This window comes from Neltuma alba, unplaced genomic scaffold (assembly GCF_004799145.2).
Source record: "Neltuma alba isolate B1F8T4 unplaced genomic scaffold, ASM479914v2 tig00011777_pilon, whole genome shotgun sequence".
Classification (NCBI taxonomy): Eukaryota; Viridiplantae; Streptophyta; class Magnoliopsida; order Fabales; family Fabaceae; genus Neltuma; species Neltuma alba.
The window spans coordinates 17,519-34,572 of record NW_021636400.1 but is presented as its reverse complement, the minus strand read 5'-3'; the positions used below and the strand labels follow the sequence as shown (position 1 = coordinate 34,572).

The 17,054-nt window shown below is 34.6% G+C and overlaps 1 protein-coding gene across 1 annotated transcript; it reads right to left on the bottom strand.

Moving 5' to 3' along the window:
* Nucleotides 1-5,940: 5,940 nt before the first annotated feature.
* On the bottom strand, nucleotides 5,941-16,615 carry LOC114717823 (cytochrome P450 97B2, chloroplastic). The gene is made up of 14 exons (XM_028903028.1): nucleotides 16,243-16,615; nucleotides 15,035-15,215; nucleotides 14,471-14,578; nucleotides 13,480-13,564; nucleotides 12,299-12,540; nucleotides 10,404-10,577; nucleotides 10,065-10,112; nucleotides 9,894-9,953; nucleotides 8,858-8,944; nucleotides 8,638-8,726; nucleotides 7,899-7,990; nucleotides 7,321-7,382; nucleotides 6,773-6,922; nucleotides 5,941-6,433 (listed from the first exon to the last, which is right to left on the bottom strand). Exons 1-14 carry the CDS (start codon nucleotides 16,401-16,403, stop codon nucleotides 6,206-6,208), a joined length of 1,767 nt encoding a protein of 588 aa, XP_028758861.1. The 5' UTR covers nucleotides 16,404-16,615; the 3' UTR covers nucleotides 5,941-6,205.
* Nucleotides 16,616-17,054: the final 439 nt, after the last annotated feature.

The window sequence follows — 17,054 nt, the reverse complement described above, 5'->3', positions numbered from 1 at the left end:
AGCTTATGATTTAACCCATGCAGCTCTCTTATAGCGGGTCGGTCCAACACCTTGTACTCTTACATGTGCCTATGACTTTAATTTATATCTCTATATATCTTTAAAGTCATACTGGTCTTATTTCATCTCTGCTCCCACATAGATGACCGACCAGGGACATTTAGGATAAACCATGAGTTATCCAAGGATAGTCATCACAGTAAACATGCAAACAATATGATAACGTAATTAATAAATTCATAAATCAACAATGTTCATAGCAAAATGATTGGCCCCTAGGGCACAATTTCCAACAAACTAACCTTGCAGAGTACATGAATGGTGTATTCAAAGATGTTCAAAGTCTACCAATAACTGGTTTAGTTAAGGCGACCATGTATAGAGTTAATAACTATTTTGTAAAGCGTGCCCAACAAATTTATGCACAAATTATAGCTAGTCAAGTGTTTTCTGAGATACTAACAAAGAAGTTAGACATAATAACACAAGGTGCATCTGCATGTGTTGTTGGAGAGTTTGATGGAATATCAACATCATTTAAGGTTATAGAACCATACAATATTCAACTTCGTCAATTTCATCGTTGTTGCAAGTTTAACTTGATTGATAGAAAATGTAATTGTGGAGAATTTCAAGTAGAAAAGTTTCTATGTTTGCATGCTGTTGCAGCTTGCTCACAAGTAGGCATTAACCATTTGCAATATGTTGATCCTGTTTTTAGGTTAGAAACCATGCAAATGGCTTACAGTAACAACTTTCATCCAATAGGAGATGAGACTTACTGGCCGTAAATTGATTGCCCTACTCCAATACCTGATCCATCAATGATTAGAGATAAAGGCCGTCCTCGTTCAAGTTGCATACGTAATGAGATGAATTGGACCACACCCAACCCACCCAACAAATGTGGATTATGTAGAGAAATTGGTCATAATCGCTCTACTTGTTCCCAAAGTATGGCATCCAGACAATAAATTGTGTATTTTGCTTACGTAAAAAGAAAATTATATGTATAAAGATGAAATGTAAATGGTTTTTGTAATTTTTTATATTATGCGAATATTTATTTGTTATGTTGTGTTTAAATATTTGAAAATGGCACAATATCTAGAAGAAGTCATTAACCCTGGTCTAGAGGATGACTCACTTTTGTACTTAGAAGCTCAACATATTTCGCAACAAGTTTAGAATGAAAATGAAAGTAATCTATCTTAACTAATGCTTCTTAATTCTATGCTTTAATACTAACTCTTTTTTTTTTCTCTATAGGTTTCTCGAATCCTACACACTAGATGAGTCATGCATTTTAATCGAATGATTAAGCCACCCAATCAAATAATTGAATATCTTAGATTACCTGGATTTTATGGTGTTGCGTGGCAATTTGATTACGACTGGAGTTTGGTCTCAGCCCTTGTTGAGAGGTGGCGTCCTGAGACTCACATATTTCATACTACATGTGAAGAGTGCACGATAACGTTAGAGGATATTGCTATACAGTTAAGTCTTCCTTGTGTAGGAATGCCTGTCATTGGAAAAATTGACTTTAATTGGCAAGATGTTTGTGAATGGCTTCTAGGGGTTAGACCACCTGTAGATAGAATACTCGGACAATGACTACTTATGAATTGGTTGGAAGATCACTTTAATCACTTACCCGATGATGCAAACGATGTACAAGTTCAACAATTTACTCGTGCATATATTCTCAGGTTGATTGGCAGATATCTCATGCCAGATAGATCATGTACTAGGGTGTATTTGATGTACCTTCCACTACTTTATAATCTAGAAGAAGTTGGAAATTTTAGTTGGGGTTCAGCAGTTTTAGCTCACCTGTACAGAGAATTATATAATGCTACTAATCTAACTGAAGATAGGATTGGAGGGTGCTTATCATTATTACATTTATGGGCATGGGATCATTTTCCTATGCTAGCACTACAACAACCTGTATCTCCAAATTCACATTCTAATATCTACCCTCTCTTACCTCCTTTGGGTTTCAGATATGTCGAAATTACACAACAAACATTTCATATGTACTTATTATCAAAATTTTACAAATTTTAACACTACTTTTTTTGTTGTTGATAATGCTAGATGGAAAAATATAGGACAAAATCCTCGTCCAAGTGTCACGTCTTTACGCCAATATAGGAGTCTCCTTAATAGAATGACCGATGACGACATCATTTGACAGCCATATGAATCTTCTGAAGTGCGTCAATTGATTCTAGAATATTGCTTGGCAACACCTAAAATTTGGCTTGTTCCAGTTCCTCTAATATGTTTTCATATTATAGAATGACATCACCCTGATCGTGTACTAAGGCAATTTAGTCGTCAACAACCTATTCCTATCATGCCTGTTCATTTAGGAAATTACCATATAATACAGCTACGTGGTAGAATAACCACAAATTGGACTGGACAATACTCAAACTTCATTAAAGCATGGAATAGATGCCCAAATGCTGTTGTTGATGCTCCTCTGGCACTTGGTGAACTTGATCGAACATCTAAGTACATGCAATGGTATTGGAGACATACAAGACGATGGATCTAACGTGTTAGTGGTGGCACTGGCTATGTGGTAAGGTTTTTTTAGTTTTTTCAGATCAATATCATCATTTTTTTTATATGAAAATTTTTCCAAACCTAATGTTTTATTTATTTCAGGCTGACAAAACAGAACAGTTATATAGGTTAACAATTAATTGTCATTCAACATACTCTGATTGCATTGATTATCGAGAAAGAGTTGCTTGAGACCAGCATAACATCTTACTCGTAGTTAGAGAACAACGATTTAATATAAATTCTCAACCAGCTCCACAAATAGTTGAGCTGCCTCGTCCACAAATTCCTTGAGATAGACCAAGCAAATAGCGAGGTGGTTACTTGTCTACTCTACCACTAATTGTAAATGAAAATTTAAGTGAACAAAAGCCTCAAAATTTTAGTCATTCCAATAACATACCAGTCTTATCAAGCCCTATCACCTCTTCCAATCCAACTCAATTTTACCCTTATCACATGCCATCATCATCGACATTATCCCATTTCGACTCACCAATCCTCCTCAATTTCAGTCATTTATGTCCTTATTTGATGATCCTGCATTATTTATCGATCAATATAACATTTCTTCTTTTAAGCAAGGTGGCCCATCAAATGAGGCATTTATCACCTCTCGACAATCAATTTTTTTAATCGAATCACGTTGGTTTGATTTAAATACGCTAACTAAGCAGACAAATGAGACATTAGATCAAATTCAAGAAGTAAATATACAACAATGACCATAGCGTGTGCAGAGGAGACCAAGATATGGCATTGGGAGTCATTATTTGTGAGGTAAATTAATTCTTATTTTTGTTCATGTCAACTTAATTGTTATTTGTTATTAATTTTATAACATCTAATCATTACTTATTTTCTTTAATCACTTTTTAATTAATTTAATATTAATTATTACTATTATCATTATATAATTATTAACTCATTATTCTAATGATATGATCATTATTAACATCCTTGTAGGAATATTTATATGGTGAGAGATTGTGAAGAAGTTGTTCAAATGCTGATGAAATTTAAAAGTTGTTCACACCAAGATGAATTTCAGCCGGACGGAAAATAAGATTTAGTAGAGAAATTGTTCTTACTAAGATAAACTTTAAAAGTTGTTCAAGCCAAGATGAAGTTCAGCTACATGGGAACCAACGTTCATTAAAGAAACTGTTCTTATTAAGATGAACTTTTAAAGTTGTTCAAGCCAAGAACAACTTTAAATGTTGTATTTGGGGAAATAATTCCCACTATGTAGCATTTGAAGAATTTTTTTTTCTTGTTTGCAACGTTTTGGTAAAAATTCCCCAAGTAACACAAAGCTGGATCCGATTGTAAAGCCCAAAACATGCAAAATAAAAGCCCCTTTCACTCTGTTAAGTGAGAAGAAGGCTTCTGATGAGTGGGATTGTCGAATGCCTTATATAAACAGAATTCATACCATACACTCACATGCCAAAACAAAGTACTCGCACATGAGAGACAATGAATGCCTGCTCTATATTGATGGGAATATTTGGGGAAGGAAGGAGCACTTTGCATGTGGCTTAAAAAGGTAGAAGTATAGTTTGGTCAAAAATAAAAAAGCTAAAAACGCATGGAACCCGCATGGAGTGTAAGACAAATGTGTATAGTGGGTTCCAGTGAAATTGTTCAGATCAAAAACAACTTTCATTTTGTGATGTGGGTCCCACTGAAGTTGATCAAACCAAGAACAACTTTCATTTTGTGATGTGAATCCCACTGAAATTGTTCAAACCAACAACAACTTTTATTGTTTTGTGATGTGGGTCCCATTAAACTCCTTGACCTGAATGGCTTTTGTACAAATTTAAACTCATTCACCATCTGAACGATTTAAGGTGTAGTATCTGAGTAAATATTTTTGATTTTATAGCATCTGGGTAATTTTTTTTTTACTGTTTGTCGTATCTAGATAAAAAAGCCTTAAAAGAGAAGAAGGAAAAAAGATTTTTTTTTTTTTTTTTGGCTTTTTAAGCTTGATTTGATAATTGTAATTTAAGATCTATCTCTCCAAACAATTTTCTTTATTTTGGTGTCCATTTCGCTATTTTACTATTTTAAGGGTTTTTTTATGTGATTTTTCCTTAATTTTTTCCCCCTATATATAGTTTGAAAATTCTAGACATTCTTTTATAGAGGGTAATTTTGGGGCAACTTATAACAAGGGAAAATTCTAATGAAATGAGGCTTAAATTCGCAAAACCCCAAATAGTCACTTAAATTTTTAAAATCCCAAATTAGTCATAATAACTAAATTGAAATTTTGAAATGTGTATTTTTTTTTTTTAAAGCCGTCAAGCCAACTCACGGTTAACCGGCAATCAAAGCTATAGCACCAAAGTTCAGTAGCCATCAGTCACTAAAGCTCCACACAATCAACAACTATTTATGAAATTTTTTTTCAATTTTTATAACGTAATTAATAACTCTTGTAACAATATACACAACTTTATTAACATTATTAACCATGTTTTTCAGGTTTTTAAACTAAATTTTTTTTCAACATTCATAACATGATTAACAACTCTTATAATAATATTCACAACTTCTTTAACGATGTTAATCACATGTTTTTCAAGTTTTTAAATTGGAGTTTTTTCAACTTCCATAACATGAAAAACATGTGGTTAACAACATTAATGAAGTTGTAAATATCATCACAAGATTTGTTAATCATGTAATGAAACTTGAGAAAAATCTTAATTTATAAAAACCTGAAAAATACATGATTGATAGTGTTATTAAAGTTATAAATATCGTTATAAGATTTGTTAATTATGTCATAAATATTGCACAATTTCTAATTCAAAAACCTGAGAAACATGTGGTTAATACTTAATGGCGTTAATAAAATTGTAAATAACCTTAAAAAATTTGTTAACCATATTATTGAATCCTAAAAATAGTTGTCAGTCATCAAAGCTTCGGTGACCAACAACCACCTAAGCTCTAGTGCTAGCCACCGACCACCAGAGGTGGCTTGATTTTTTTTTTTTTTGGGGAAAATTAAAGGACAACACATTTCATAATTGCAATTTAGTTATTATGACTAATTTAGAATTTTGCAAGTTTAAGTGATCATTTGGGGTTTTGCAAATTTGAGTGTCATTTTATTAGAATTTCCCCCTATAACAATTTTTTTTGGGTTAATAATTGTTGCCACTAATTCTTTTCCATTGCAATTAAGACATCCTAAATAGAAATTCTTTCTAATTTTTTTCCCTGGATTAGAAGGTTTAACAATAATAATATGAGATTATAAGTAGAATCAAACCCATAACTTCCTATTCATAAGAGAGCATTTATGCCATTAGGCTACAAGATTGTTGACTAAATAAAAAATATTTAAATAAGGGATCACATATTTTATAAAAATTAAAAAGAAAAGAGTTGGTTTGTAAATGCAGAGCATCACTCTGTTTCTTTTACTGAACTACGAATTGTTCCTGTTTTGCTTTGTGCTATACGTAAAAAGGTTCAATGGCAAAGCGGTAAGGTACTTGAGAATTCTTTAAACTGTATAAGTGCCTATGTTTTCGTCTTCTTTAATACAGGAAAGAAGAATGATATACAACAACATTCATAATAATGCTCACCGTCAAGAATGTCAATGATGCGAGTGAGATCTTTTCCTCAGTCTGCACCACAACCCATTTTTTGTGTGGATGGTTGCCCCAGTAACTAGTTCCACCGATTCAGGATTCCCCTTTAATTCCACATCAAAATTTTGCAGCAACATAGCCAGAGCTACAGTGGACTCCATGAGAGCAAATTGGTCTCCAACGCATTTTCTAGGTCCTCCCCCAAACGGCAAGAAAGCAAAATCTGACATAATCTGATCAAAGTGCACATATTGCCCAATTACATTCCAGAATAAATCATGCTTCAATGAGAAAATTAAATACACTTTAGTTTCTCTAATGTTCTCCGACATTAAAAGAAGTCTTTTCAAGTTAGTTTTGTTCCAGTGATAACAAGAAATGATGTTGCTCTTAACTTGCTTATAAATTTGATTTGGGCCAAATGAGCCTGCTAAATGATGAGTAACCGTGTGAAATCACATTATTTCTTAATGATGAACACTAACTCAATAGGGACTAAAATGTGACTTCCAATTCCATAATGCCAAAAATATGTATTTAAGCTTTCGATAAAGCATGGGATTAGAAGCAACCTCATTTGGATACAAGGTTCCAGGACTTCTGGATGGATCAAAGCCAGCCCATCCTTCAATTTCTTCATTCTTTCTTTGCACCAAAAATCTCTCTGGCTCGAATTCATGAGGAGAGTCCCAAAAGTATGGAGATCTATGGAGGTTATATACCTGCATTAGGGAATCTTTGAGCATCTACACTATCATCAACACGGGAAATGAACATGTTGCACAACCAAGTTATAGGGGTGTCTCCGCACCCACATATACAGGCCATGCATGCACGCATGGACGGGTATATGTATGTTATATCATTGTGATCGTCCCCCCATATTTAAGCAATCAACAGAATTTAAATTTAAATTTAAATTCAAAAGTTGTAATCTCTAACATAAGAAGTCTTGAATCCCTAATTAATAATTACAATACGGGCTTCCATGGTGTTGATAAATTAAAGTAAATACGATTCTAATCTACAGAACAGAATAATGCATGCTCCTGTAAAACATGATAGGGCACTAAACCAAAAAAAATCCATGCATTTCAGCCGTCAAAAAATCCGTACTCACAGATATGAAGAGATCGGTCCCAGCTGGAATGGCATAACCATCTTTAGCTCCTTTGTATCCTCCTGTAAAGAGAAATAAATCCTCACGGACTATTGAGAAACAATCAAAAAAGAAGAAAGGAAAAAAAAACTAGCGAGTGTAGGATGGATGTAGAAATTGATTTTGGGCTATAGGCAGCTCTGGAGCAAACTTTTTACATGACAATGGGTTTGTCTTCCTGGACCAGAACTCTTTATACATCCAGAGACTTTATAAGCAGAATGACAAAAGGTGCTTTGAAGCTGTATCACACGGGATGCGTGCAGTGGCTTTGGAAGGCGTTTAAGGTCCGCATCTTCAAGATCTACTTTCATGGGATAGGCATACGAATTATCTTCAACATGAGCTCTGGCTTTATGCTACTTCAACATAGTCGTCTCCAGAGCATTGGCTCAGTAAATTACAGTCACCCCAATTATTATTATTTGATTTTAAGCTTTGAAGCTGAAAGTTTGGTTATTTTCCTTTTCTATTCGTGTTTGCTCCACAACAGAGACGTCCCATTTTCATGAGATGAGGGGTTCAACGAAGAGCAATACCGGGTAACACATCTGACTTGAGAGAGCGTCTAATCAGCAAAGGAGGTTGGGGATACAATCGAAGAGCCTCTATGACAATAAGTCTAATGTACCTGAAAGCATGCGCCATATGTCAACAAACTGTACTGGGAGCACAAAAGCATGAATTGTTCAGTGCCGATGCTTCCATGTTTAGGCATAACAAATTTGGCAAGCTAACTTGCCCTGTTTCAGCCATGCCCAAGAGGTAAACACTATTCCAATGGTATGGCAACCCCCCCGGGTAAAAAGGAAAAGAGAGAGCCCTATTGAGGAACATAAGTCCAGATGTAGAAATTGTAACCAATACAAAACCCTCAAAGATAAGAAAATGTAAATTGCCACTTAAGAAACCGATCAACTATAATTTTTTAAAGTCATTTAAAAGGTATAGAAAGAGAAACAAAGTCAATTATGATTGACAGCAGAAGCCTACCATATCTCATCCAGCAGGTTAGTATTATTACCAATTCTTCCAGCACTTGAAACACTAATCAAAATCCTCTATACTAATAAGTAGTAAATCCACATAATGAATGAATAACTGCCCTTAAGCACTATTATTCTTTATCCAGTATGTGGATATGCTGTTTTTTCTTTTTCTTGGGAAAAATAATCGTTAATAATGTTTCATAATTTTTGAATTTTTTTCTTGAATAAAATAATGGACATCAAACTTTTAACAGTTAATCAAAACAGGTGATTGGACCTTGGAACCTACTGTAGGTTTTTAAGTGATTCAAGAGTTGGTCTTCCATCGCCCAGCACTGAATCCACCTCTGCTTGAGCCTTCTTCATTTTACTCGTATTCTGCAATTAGCAAGTTGGTCAAGATGGGTACCAGAGAGAATATGTTCTGATGAAAAAGAAGCCATGAAACTACTAAAATTGTCCATCATAAACAATATGCAATGCCTAACATCTGCCTGAGGTAAACATACTTGCGCTAGCAGGAAACATGCCCATGTCAGAACTGCAGCTGTGGTCTCATGACCAGCAATGAGCATTGTCATTAAGTCATCCCTTAGCTGTCAAAGAGAACAGAAGGAAGGATAAGCAGACATATTTTGATTCACAGGGACACCTCAAAGGTAACAGCACACCAATATGGGTCCAAGAGGCCAAGAAGCCTTCTCATCTTTCTCGACATGCAGACACATAAGGGACTTGTCAAGACATCGTCTAAATCAAGTCCCACAACGTATTACAGAAAATGTAGATGTCGAGTCTTAGGGAAACATCCAACATCAGATTTCTCAGTATATTCAGTTGGTCCAACAAACTGATTGGCTACTCATTTAATGAACAAAATATTTAGCCAGCTAATAGGCATTCAGAATTTCTGAAATTTAAATTTGTGAAGGCACCAACTTCAGCTATGCCATTTGTTTGATGATATATTTCATGAGGTTTTAACATCCTCGTATGAAATTCAAATTTGTGAAGGTACCTTTTGGTTATCGAGTTTTTGGCGTTGACACTGCCATAGTTTGGTATTATGAGCAAGTTTTTTAGTTTTCGTTAGTTAGTTTTATTATTAAGGAAGCCACAATCAAAGATATTGTGGCTAAGTGTTTCAATGTTTATCGAGGACATTGTCAAGAGTAACTGAAAATGCTCAAATCCTTAGTCTATGGTTCAGTTCACTACTGTTCTTTGTTTTTTTGTCATCAATTTGGGTATCAGTTGCAAGCTTTATAAGCTTGAGAAAATTTGGTGAGAGGTATAAGAGTCTAGGAAAGCCTTGTAGGTGAAAAGGAGTAACCCTGGTTAGAGGTATTCAAGAAATTATGAGCCCAGAATCTGAAAGATATAAATGATTGCAGAGCATTGAAAAAAAAAAAAAGGATATAATTTTCTTCATGAGCTCAGAGAATCATAGAAGTTGACCTAAAATAGACAGCCGTTGGGTCTTTGAATGATAGCAACTTTATCAACAGTTCTTGGTAGAGTATAATAGGTTTGGAAGAGAAATACCTGCCTATCATCAACATCAGCTCCGCGCATATCAACTAGGAAACGCAAAAGACTTGCATCCTGTTGCAAATTTCTTTTTTCAGTAACAATTCAATGAATTTGCAATGAATTTATGTAGAAAGTTTAACATTTTACAGATAGGTATGGTACTCAGCAAAGATATACAGGCACCTTCAAATTTAAGTAGTCCCTTTGTTGCAGTTTTTCAACATCTGTTTCCTGCCAGAGAAGATACAGATAATCAGGAAATACATAGATCAAAAGAAAAGAAGTTCAACAGCAACAATTTGGTGTGGGTCCAAGCTTCTAGGACAAAAGATATACAAAGTTGCATGATAAGTCTCTCCTATCAATGCAGCGCACACAGACTATTAAAGTAGTTAAATAATAGAGATACTGGTATTATAATGCAAACGACCACAATGAAAGCACGTGAGTGTCAACTCCACGCAATAGATCTCAAATACATACACAACAATGATGAATTGAAACTCAATAGTACTCTCCTACCTGTCTGCTCTCTTTCGCATTTCTGATAAGCCCGTCAAGGCAGCTGTTAATAATCTTCAGATCACTCTGAAACTTTCTTTGCCTTGGGACTATCCAGCTAGCCAATGGAATTTTCCAATATGGAATGTAGAAAGTGGATCTATGCTCAGCTTCAAAAAGAGTGCCATAGACTGCCTATAACATATTTTAAAGTAGATGGTCCAATAACTCCCCAGATCAATGGCTTCAAAAAATAAACATGCTTGATGGATATAAAACTATCAAATAGAAAAATCAAGCATTCAAAAGAATTCTCAACATGGTCTATAATTTTGAAATATAAACAATCATTCAATGGGCAAAAAGCAGTAACAGATTACATGTTGAAGCCCAGATGTAAAATATACAATGGTGTTATTTTAAGTGTCTTTCATTTTAGTCCGACACTGAGTGAGAGAAGAAACTTACGGATAGAAAGAGTAGGAGAGGAAATGATCAAACGAGAATGGTTAGTATGAAGTATATATCACTACCCAAGAATGCTACCAGCAACTTGGGCAATGTGGTTTTTAATTGGTAGAAGTGTCAGTTACTTTGTATAGCTATTTATAGTGTAGTATAAATAGTTGTTGCAAGCAATGTAACAAACAGTCATTACATAACTCAATTATCCATATGAATATGTATAATTTGGTTCATTCCAACGATAGTCTCCCTGTCCTACATGTTACCCTCTGGGGGCAATCGTCCACCCTAGCACAAGATATTCGTATTATATATGTATATACTGTTATGTTTTCTTTAAAAAACTTAATCTGCCTCTCTTAAATATATCCATTTGCCCCTGTTGTTTTTTCCCCCCAAATCTCATTAGCGTTCTCCTAAAGATATAATCTTCTCGTATATTGCTACAGAAAATAAGTTTTGTAAAATGAATAAAATATTGATACAAAATTATTTACTATTTGATTTCTTTGACTATATTTCTTTTGTTGATTTTATGAATCCCATAATTTTTATATTATTTTTCTCCTGTGATTTTTTTTAATCATATTGGTTTAATAAATATCTGGAACTATATTCTTGATAAATATACATACTTATATTTGGCATAACTCCCACCCGAGAGGGGAAAAAATCAATTTTTCTTGCTCTTTCCAACTGAATTTTCCAGTTAACTTTCATGCTTCTTATTTTTTTCAACATGGTACTAGAGCACTAACATCACATAACTTGAATTCAATCCTAATTTTCAAACTGCACAAAAAAAAAAACAACAACAGAAGTATAATAATGACACCACTTTTTCTCAAGAGTTTTTTCCCCTAGTGTTCAGTATCTGTTTGATGGTTTTACTGTCAAGAAATTTGCAGTCTAAGCTCTTGATCGCACCAAGGGAATTATTCAAAAAGGAGATTCGGGAAAGTATCTTCTTCAAGACACTCACGTTCGACCCATGTAGTGAAGATTGAGAAGCAAAACATAGATGCACCTGAAGGGTTGATGATCAGAAACGTTGGGTTGTTAACAGATTTAGAAGCAACACTTTGGCAAGACTTATAATGGTGCTACTATGAGAGGGGCCCAACAAAATTCAGATAAATAAGGCATCAAAGCATATTCTTCAAATGTATCATTACACTCTTTTCTTTACTAAAAGAAGCATAAGACTGCTTCGGCAATGCATCTCAACACCTAATACATAGACAATAGAATTATTCTTTTTCTTTTTTACTTTTGGGTAAGCAGACAGTTTAAATTTTGACGAGCAACTAATATGCAAACACAGCAAATAGTTGAATATGTAACTGGGTCACATTAGGCAAAACAAAAGGTACAAAAGTAGCATGCATGCCCTCGATTACAAGCAAAGAAAATTAATGATATATTTGAAATGCATAATCGTTTAGACAAACCTTTATGACAGGAGACTCTTTAGTGACAGAACCAAAGTCATAGTTGAAAACACCAAGCCCAATAATATCAAGAGCTAAACTAGAAAACTCTGCTTCGAGATCCAATTCAATTGACTTCCATTCATTATTGCTTTCTGCTGTTTCAAGAAGTTTATGGAATTTTGACACTGTTCTTTCTGAACAAGTTGTGAACACTTTGATCATAGCTTCCAGATATGAAGCATGAAAACCAGGAGCAATGACTGCAAATTTAATAGAAATAAACAAAAAGGATCTCAGGGAGGTAAGTCACAAAATGGTCGACAAAATTATCAGGGGAAAAATAAGCTATAGAAGCCACAGATGTGAAGCATTACTCAGATTTCAAAAGGTCATCATTGTTTTAACCCAACTGAACACTGAAGTCTATTAGAATATGAAAGCCAACAGCACTAAGCAGCATTTACTGATTTAGTAATTATATTTGAGAACTTATGTAGCGAGTAGGACACATTACGAGTATGTTTGGATTACCGTTTGGAATGAAAAAAGTCTATGGGAAAACATAAAACTGCAGTTTGTGCCTTATTTAAGACCAAATGGTTGTTTGGATGGAGCTAAAAGCCCAACCAACTTCTGGCCTTCAACCTCAGTTGAACTCAACGGAGGAAAATATGACTTTTCCATTTCAAACTGCAGTTTTATGCTTTCCCATAGATTTTTATAACTGAACTCACTTTTCTATTTAATCATCCAAACAACTTTTAACATTTCCAACTGACTTTTTATAAGCACCTATCCAAACATAAATCGCATTACATTAACTGACTTTTACTCTAACTTCAGTTACAAAAGTTAGTTAGACTAGAAGTCAGTTTTGCCAAACGCCAATCCAAACACACCCTACAAATTCAAGGGTCTTAGGCGACTCTTTTGGGGCTCGCATGGCAGTATAGTAGGCTAACAAAAATAGCTGAACCACCATATGATCTTCCTTAATATGCATTAAAATAAGCATCATTCCATCCCTAATTCACCTATAAAATATCACTTTCTTCATACTAAATTCCTATCCTCTCGCTATCCTACTTCAGTTAATGTCAAGGTACCTTAATTTTCAATCAAAAGTTGAGTTGCAGAATCAAAGAGAAAACAAAACAGAAGAATAAATGACAAAGATATAACAAATGCTGTTTCAGCACCTCTTCTCCTTTGCTTCCAAGTATCAAGATCTGCAGGTATGAGTCCTTTGCCCATTATTGGTTCCAAGATATCAGCAAGTACTCCCTATTTTATTTTGCAAACCAGAAATAGAACTAAACATAAATAATTCTCAAATGTTTTTTGTTTTCTGAACAACAAAATAACTAATCCAATGGAATAGGACTTTGATCATCCTGAAAATCATCCTGTCACATGTTTACATCCAGTTTGGCAGCTTTTTGTTCATAATATTTTCCCCTTAAAAAGTCCATCCTGCTTTTACACGGCATCATCCAGATTCCTGGTTTAGGATGTATGAACTTAGATTGAAACCCCATGAATTAATTTGCAGATACCCACAAGAAGAGGACTGAGGGTGAAAATATCAGAACATACTTATCTGAGAAAAGAACAAAAAGGATGAAGAGGAAGTTTGAAGATTGACCAAAATGATGAACAGAGGGTTTAAAAATGGTCAAGAGGACTTTATATCAGAAAGGTTCTTAGTTACAATGTGAATTGACCAGGTAGTTTCTCGGAGCATAGAAAATTCATCAAGATTTATTGGCCACACAAATACCAGACATAGTTTTCTCGCAGAAAAGAGGCAAGCCTAGCAGCTTTTTAATTATGCACAGCTGAAGAGAAAAAATACTCGCTTGGCAAGCTGCCAAGCTCAGATAATTACACTCAAAAAAGGGAGTTATTTAATGCGAACTTATGTTCAGTTTCAATCAGAAATCAAATCAGACAAAAATGTGTTGTACTTCAACATATTCTCCTTTTCAGGTTTCACATGAATGTATAGCAATGGAGGAGAAATTCACTCAAAAGCTATGCCTTTCAGTCAGAATATACAATAATACAAACAACCCTTAAAGCACCAAGGACGCAACAAAACATGGGAATTGTTCAAGCCAGATCACAACTTCTCGATAATTTTTTTTTTTTTTTTAAAAAAAAAGGAGAATGCTACAAGGAAGATGGTACCTTGTCATAACAAAATGCATTTTCTCGCAGAATATGTCTTGCAACTATGGGATCTGATACAACAACAAATGCTTTTGGCCCGAATGCAAGTTTATACACAGCACCATGCTGCCATGTTCGACAAAATCATCAGAGGATAGACAAATGTAGAAATAAGCAGATTCAAACAAAAGAAAATCAAATGGAATTATCTTTTACAAGTTTTTACTAGCACAATAGTTCAGAAGTTTAAACCATCAATCGTTTTGCTAATTCCAATATCCCAGAACAACCACAACACTGAAGTACCCTCAAATCTAAGAGGACTTGAACATGATTAAATGGTGGCAGAAGGGGAATCACTACAGCCAAGGCTAGAAACCGTAATAGTCAAACACTATATCATGGTTGGATAGTTTCTGCTGGCCTGTCACTGAAATTCAGCTCCTTAAAATTTCCAAAATTGAAAGGCCAGAAAAGTGAAAAGGAAAGGGGCAAGATAAAGTGGAAAATAAAAACATTTGAATTAAAAAATTAGTATCTGACACAAGGCATATGTTTACAAAAAGGATAAGTAGAAAGTACCTCCAAGAACCAATCATATAGTGAAAAAAAGAGAGGCCGGCCAAACAGATCTGAGACTGCACCTTCAGCAGTAGGCATGGACCCAATGGCCCCCCCACTCAAAAGTTGGGTAAGTAGGTTGCTCGCATTATCTAGAAGATTTCTATTTGACTTCCTCTCATCAGCATCAATTGACTGACATCTAAATTATTATAATACACATGTTACAGCAAATACATGGCTCAAATGTAGGTCAATTTTAACTTTCAACAAAAAACAGAAAAACCTGACTGAAGGAAGGTGTAAACATTTATGAAGAATGTTGCTCTGAAATTATTTATTTAATTTTGAACATAAAAGCCGCAATTTATAGAAGAACATAGGCCACAGAACGTTCACCTAATCAGCTTAAAAAGGAGAAAAATATGAACATGAATGAAAATAAAATCTCTTAAAGTAAGAAACTGCTGGCGATTGTGTTGTTGGCTTGTTGGTTTACAGTGTTTTTCCTATCTCATTTTCCTCACATCTTAGTATAGGCATATAATTGTCTCATGCCCTGGTTCATTTTCTTAAACCCACTTGTTTTCCTTTAAAGAGTGTAAAAGCCTAGGTTTTTAAAACTTCCCACTTTAGTTTAAAATTCAGCAACCAGGCAACTAACAGTCCTTGATAAGGTGGAAGAGAGCTTTGAGATAGCAGAAGCCATGGTGACGACCAAACGTAGAAAACTGAAGGCAGTGAGACTGCGTATGGAATAAAAGGTGTGATATAATTAACAATCATGTTATGTGATAATCATTTGAAATTTCCCAATTTAGTTTCCATTTTTCCAGTAAACAGAGTACAAGCAAAGACTTTTGAAATTTTCCATTGTAGTTTCAGAATCAGACACCAGGCAACTAGCAGTCCACGAAGGCACGAACCAAATAAATAAGGGGTCATAAAATTAAGAAACGAAAAAGTGGAGAAAGGATTTTTTTTTTTTTTTTAAGTATGGAAAACGATCTCTTCCAGTCTATAAAGGGGGGGTGGGTGGGGAAAGAACACACAGACACACACACAGAGATCTCATCAGAGAAAATTAAAATAATGTCATCGTCAGTAGCTTGAAGCACCTAAGAAAACATCAGATATCACCTAATGCAGACTAACCTATACATTCCATCAATCCCTGTCAAGCAAGCAAGCAAGCATGGCAAAAAGACCGAATATTTTTAGAAAATTACCTCACAGAAGAGTACCCTTTGGGCTTCGAATTGCGAAAACCAGTATAAACCGGAAAATGAATGACGGAAGAACTAAACCGCGAAAACGCGAAATTACTCCTCCGGTGAAAATTGCCATCAGATAAGGTTGAGGGGAGGTATGAGATAGTAGCAGAAGCCATAAAGATGGCCAAGCGAAGGTAGCTGAAAACGGAGAGACACAGTACCGTATGGAAGGAGTGAGATAAGTTATAAAAATGTCAGCAAAGTTGATCATCTTTTAATCGGTGGAAGTGGGAGACGCACAGATGGAAATGCACGATGGAATTAGGAAGTGGATTTTTGTCCTTCTTGCTGTGTAACGTGCGAAGTGGAAGATATGGTTCGGGGAACTTCACGTTAGGAACTTAGAATACGTGAAGTAAGCTGTGATCGGTAGCATGCCACCATGATCATTAATATCTTAGTCAGCTCGTCGTTAAGTTATTTGATGATGGGTTCAATATTCATTCATTTGGTCCCTTAAATTTGTTTGATAATTTAATGTGATAAATCGATTGATGGTTTAGTTTTTTGTTTTTACATTTTAATTCCTAGGATAATGTTTTTAATTACATACTCCCTCCGTCTTTTTTTTATAAGTAACATTAGAGCTCATCACGTAAATCAAAATATTAGTTAAAATTGGTTACAGATAATAAATATGTAAAAATTACAAATTCTTCTTCTGAAATACCCTTATGGGAAGAGAGTATAAAAAAAATAAAAAAATTATTATAATAAATAGAACTATGGAAGAGAGAGAATGTGTAATGGAGAAATAATAGTTTGGG

Coding starts and splice junctions, on each gene's coding strand:
- LOC114717823 (XM_028903028.1), bottom strand. CDS start 16,403: ATGGCTTCTGCTACTATCTCATACCTCCCCTCAACCTTATCTGATGGC. Junction 10,113..10,403: donor ATGCGAAAGAGAGCAGACAG/GTAGGAGAGTAC, acceptor CTTCTCTGGCAG/GAAACAGATGTTGAAAAACT. Junction 6,434..6,772: donor GAACCTTGTATCCAAATGAG/GTTGCTTCTAAT, acceptor CACTTTGATCAG/ATTATGTCAGATTTTGCTTT.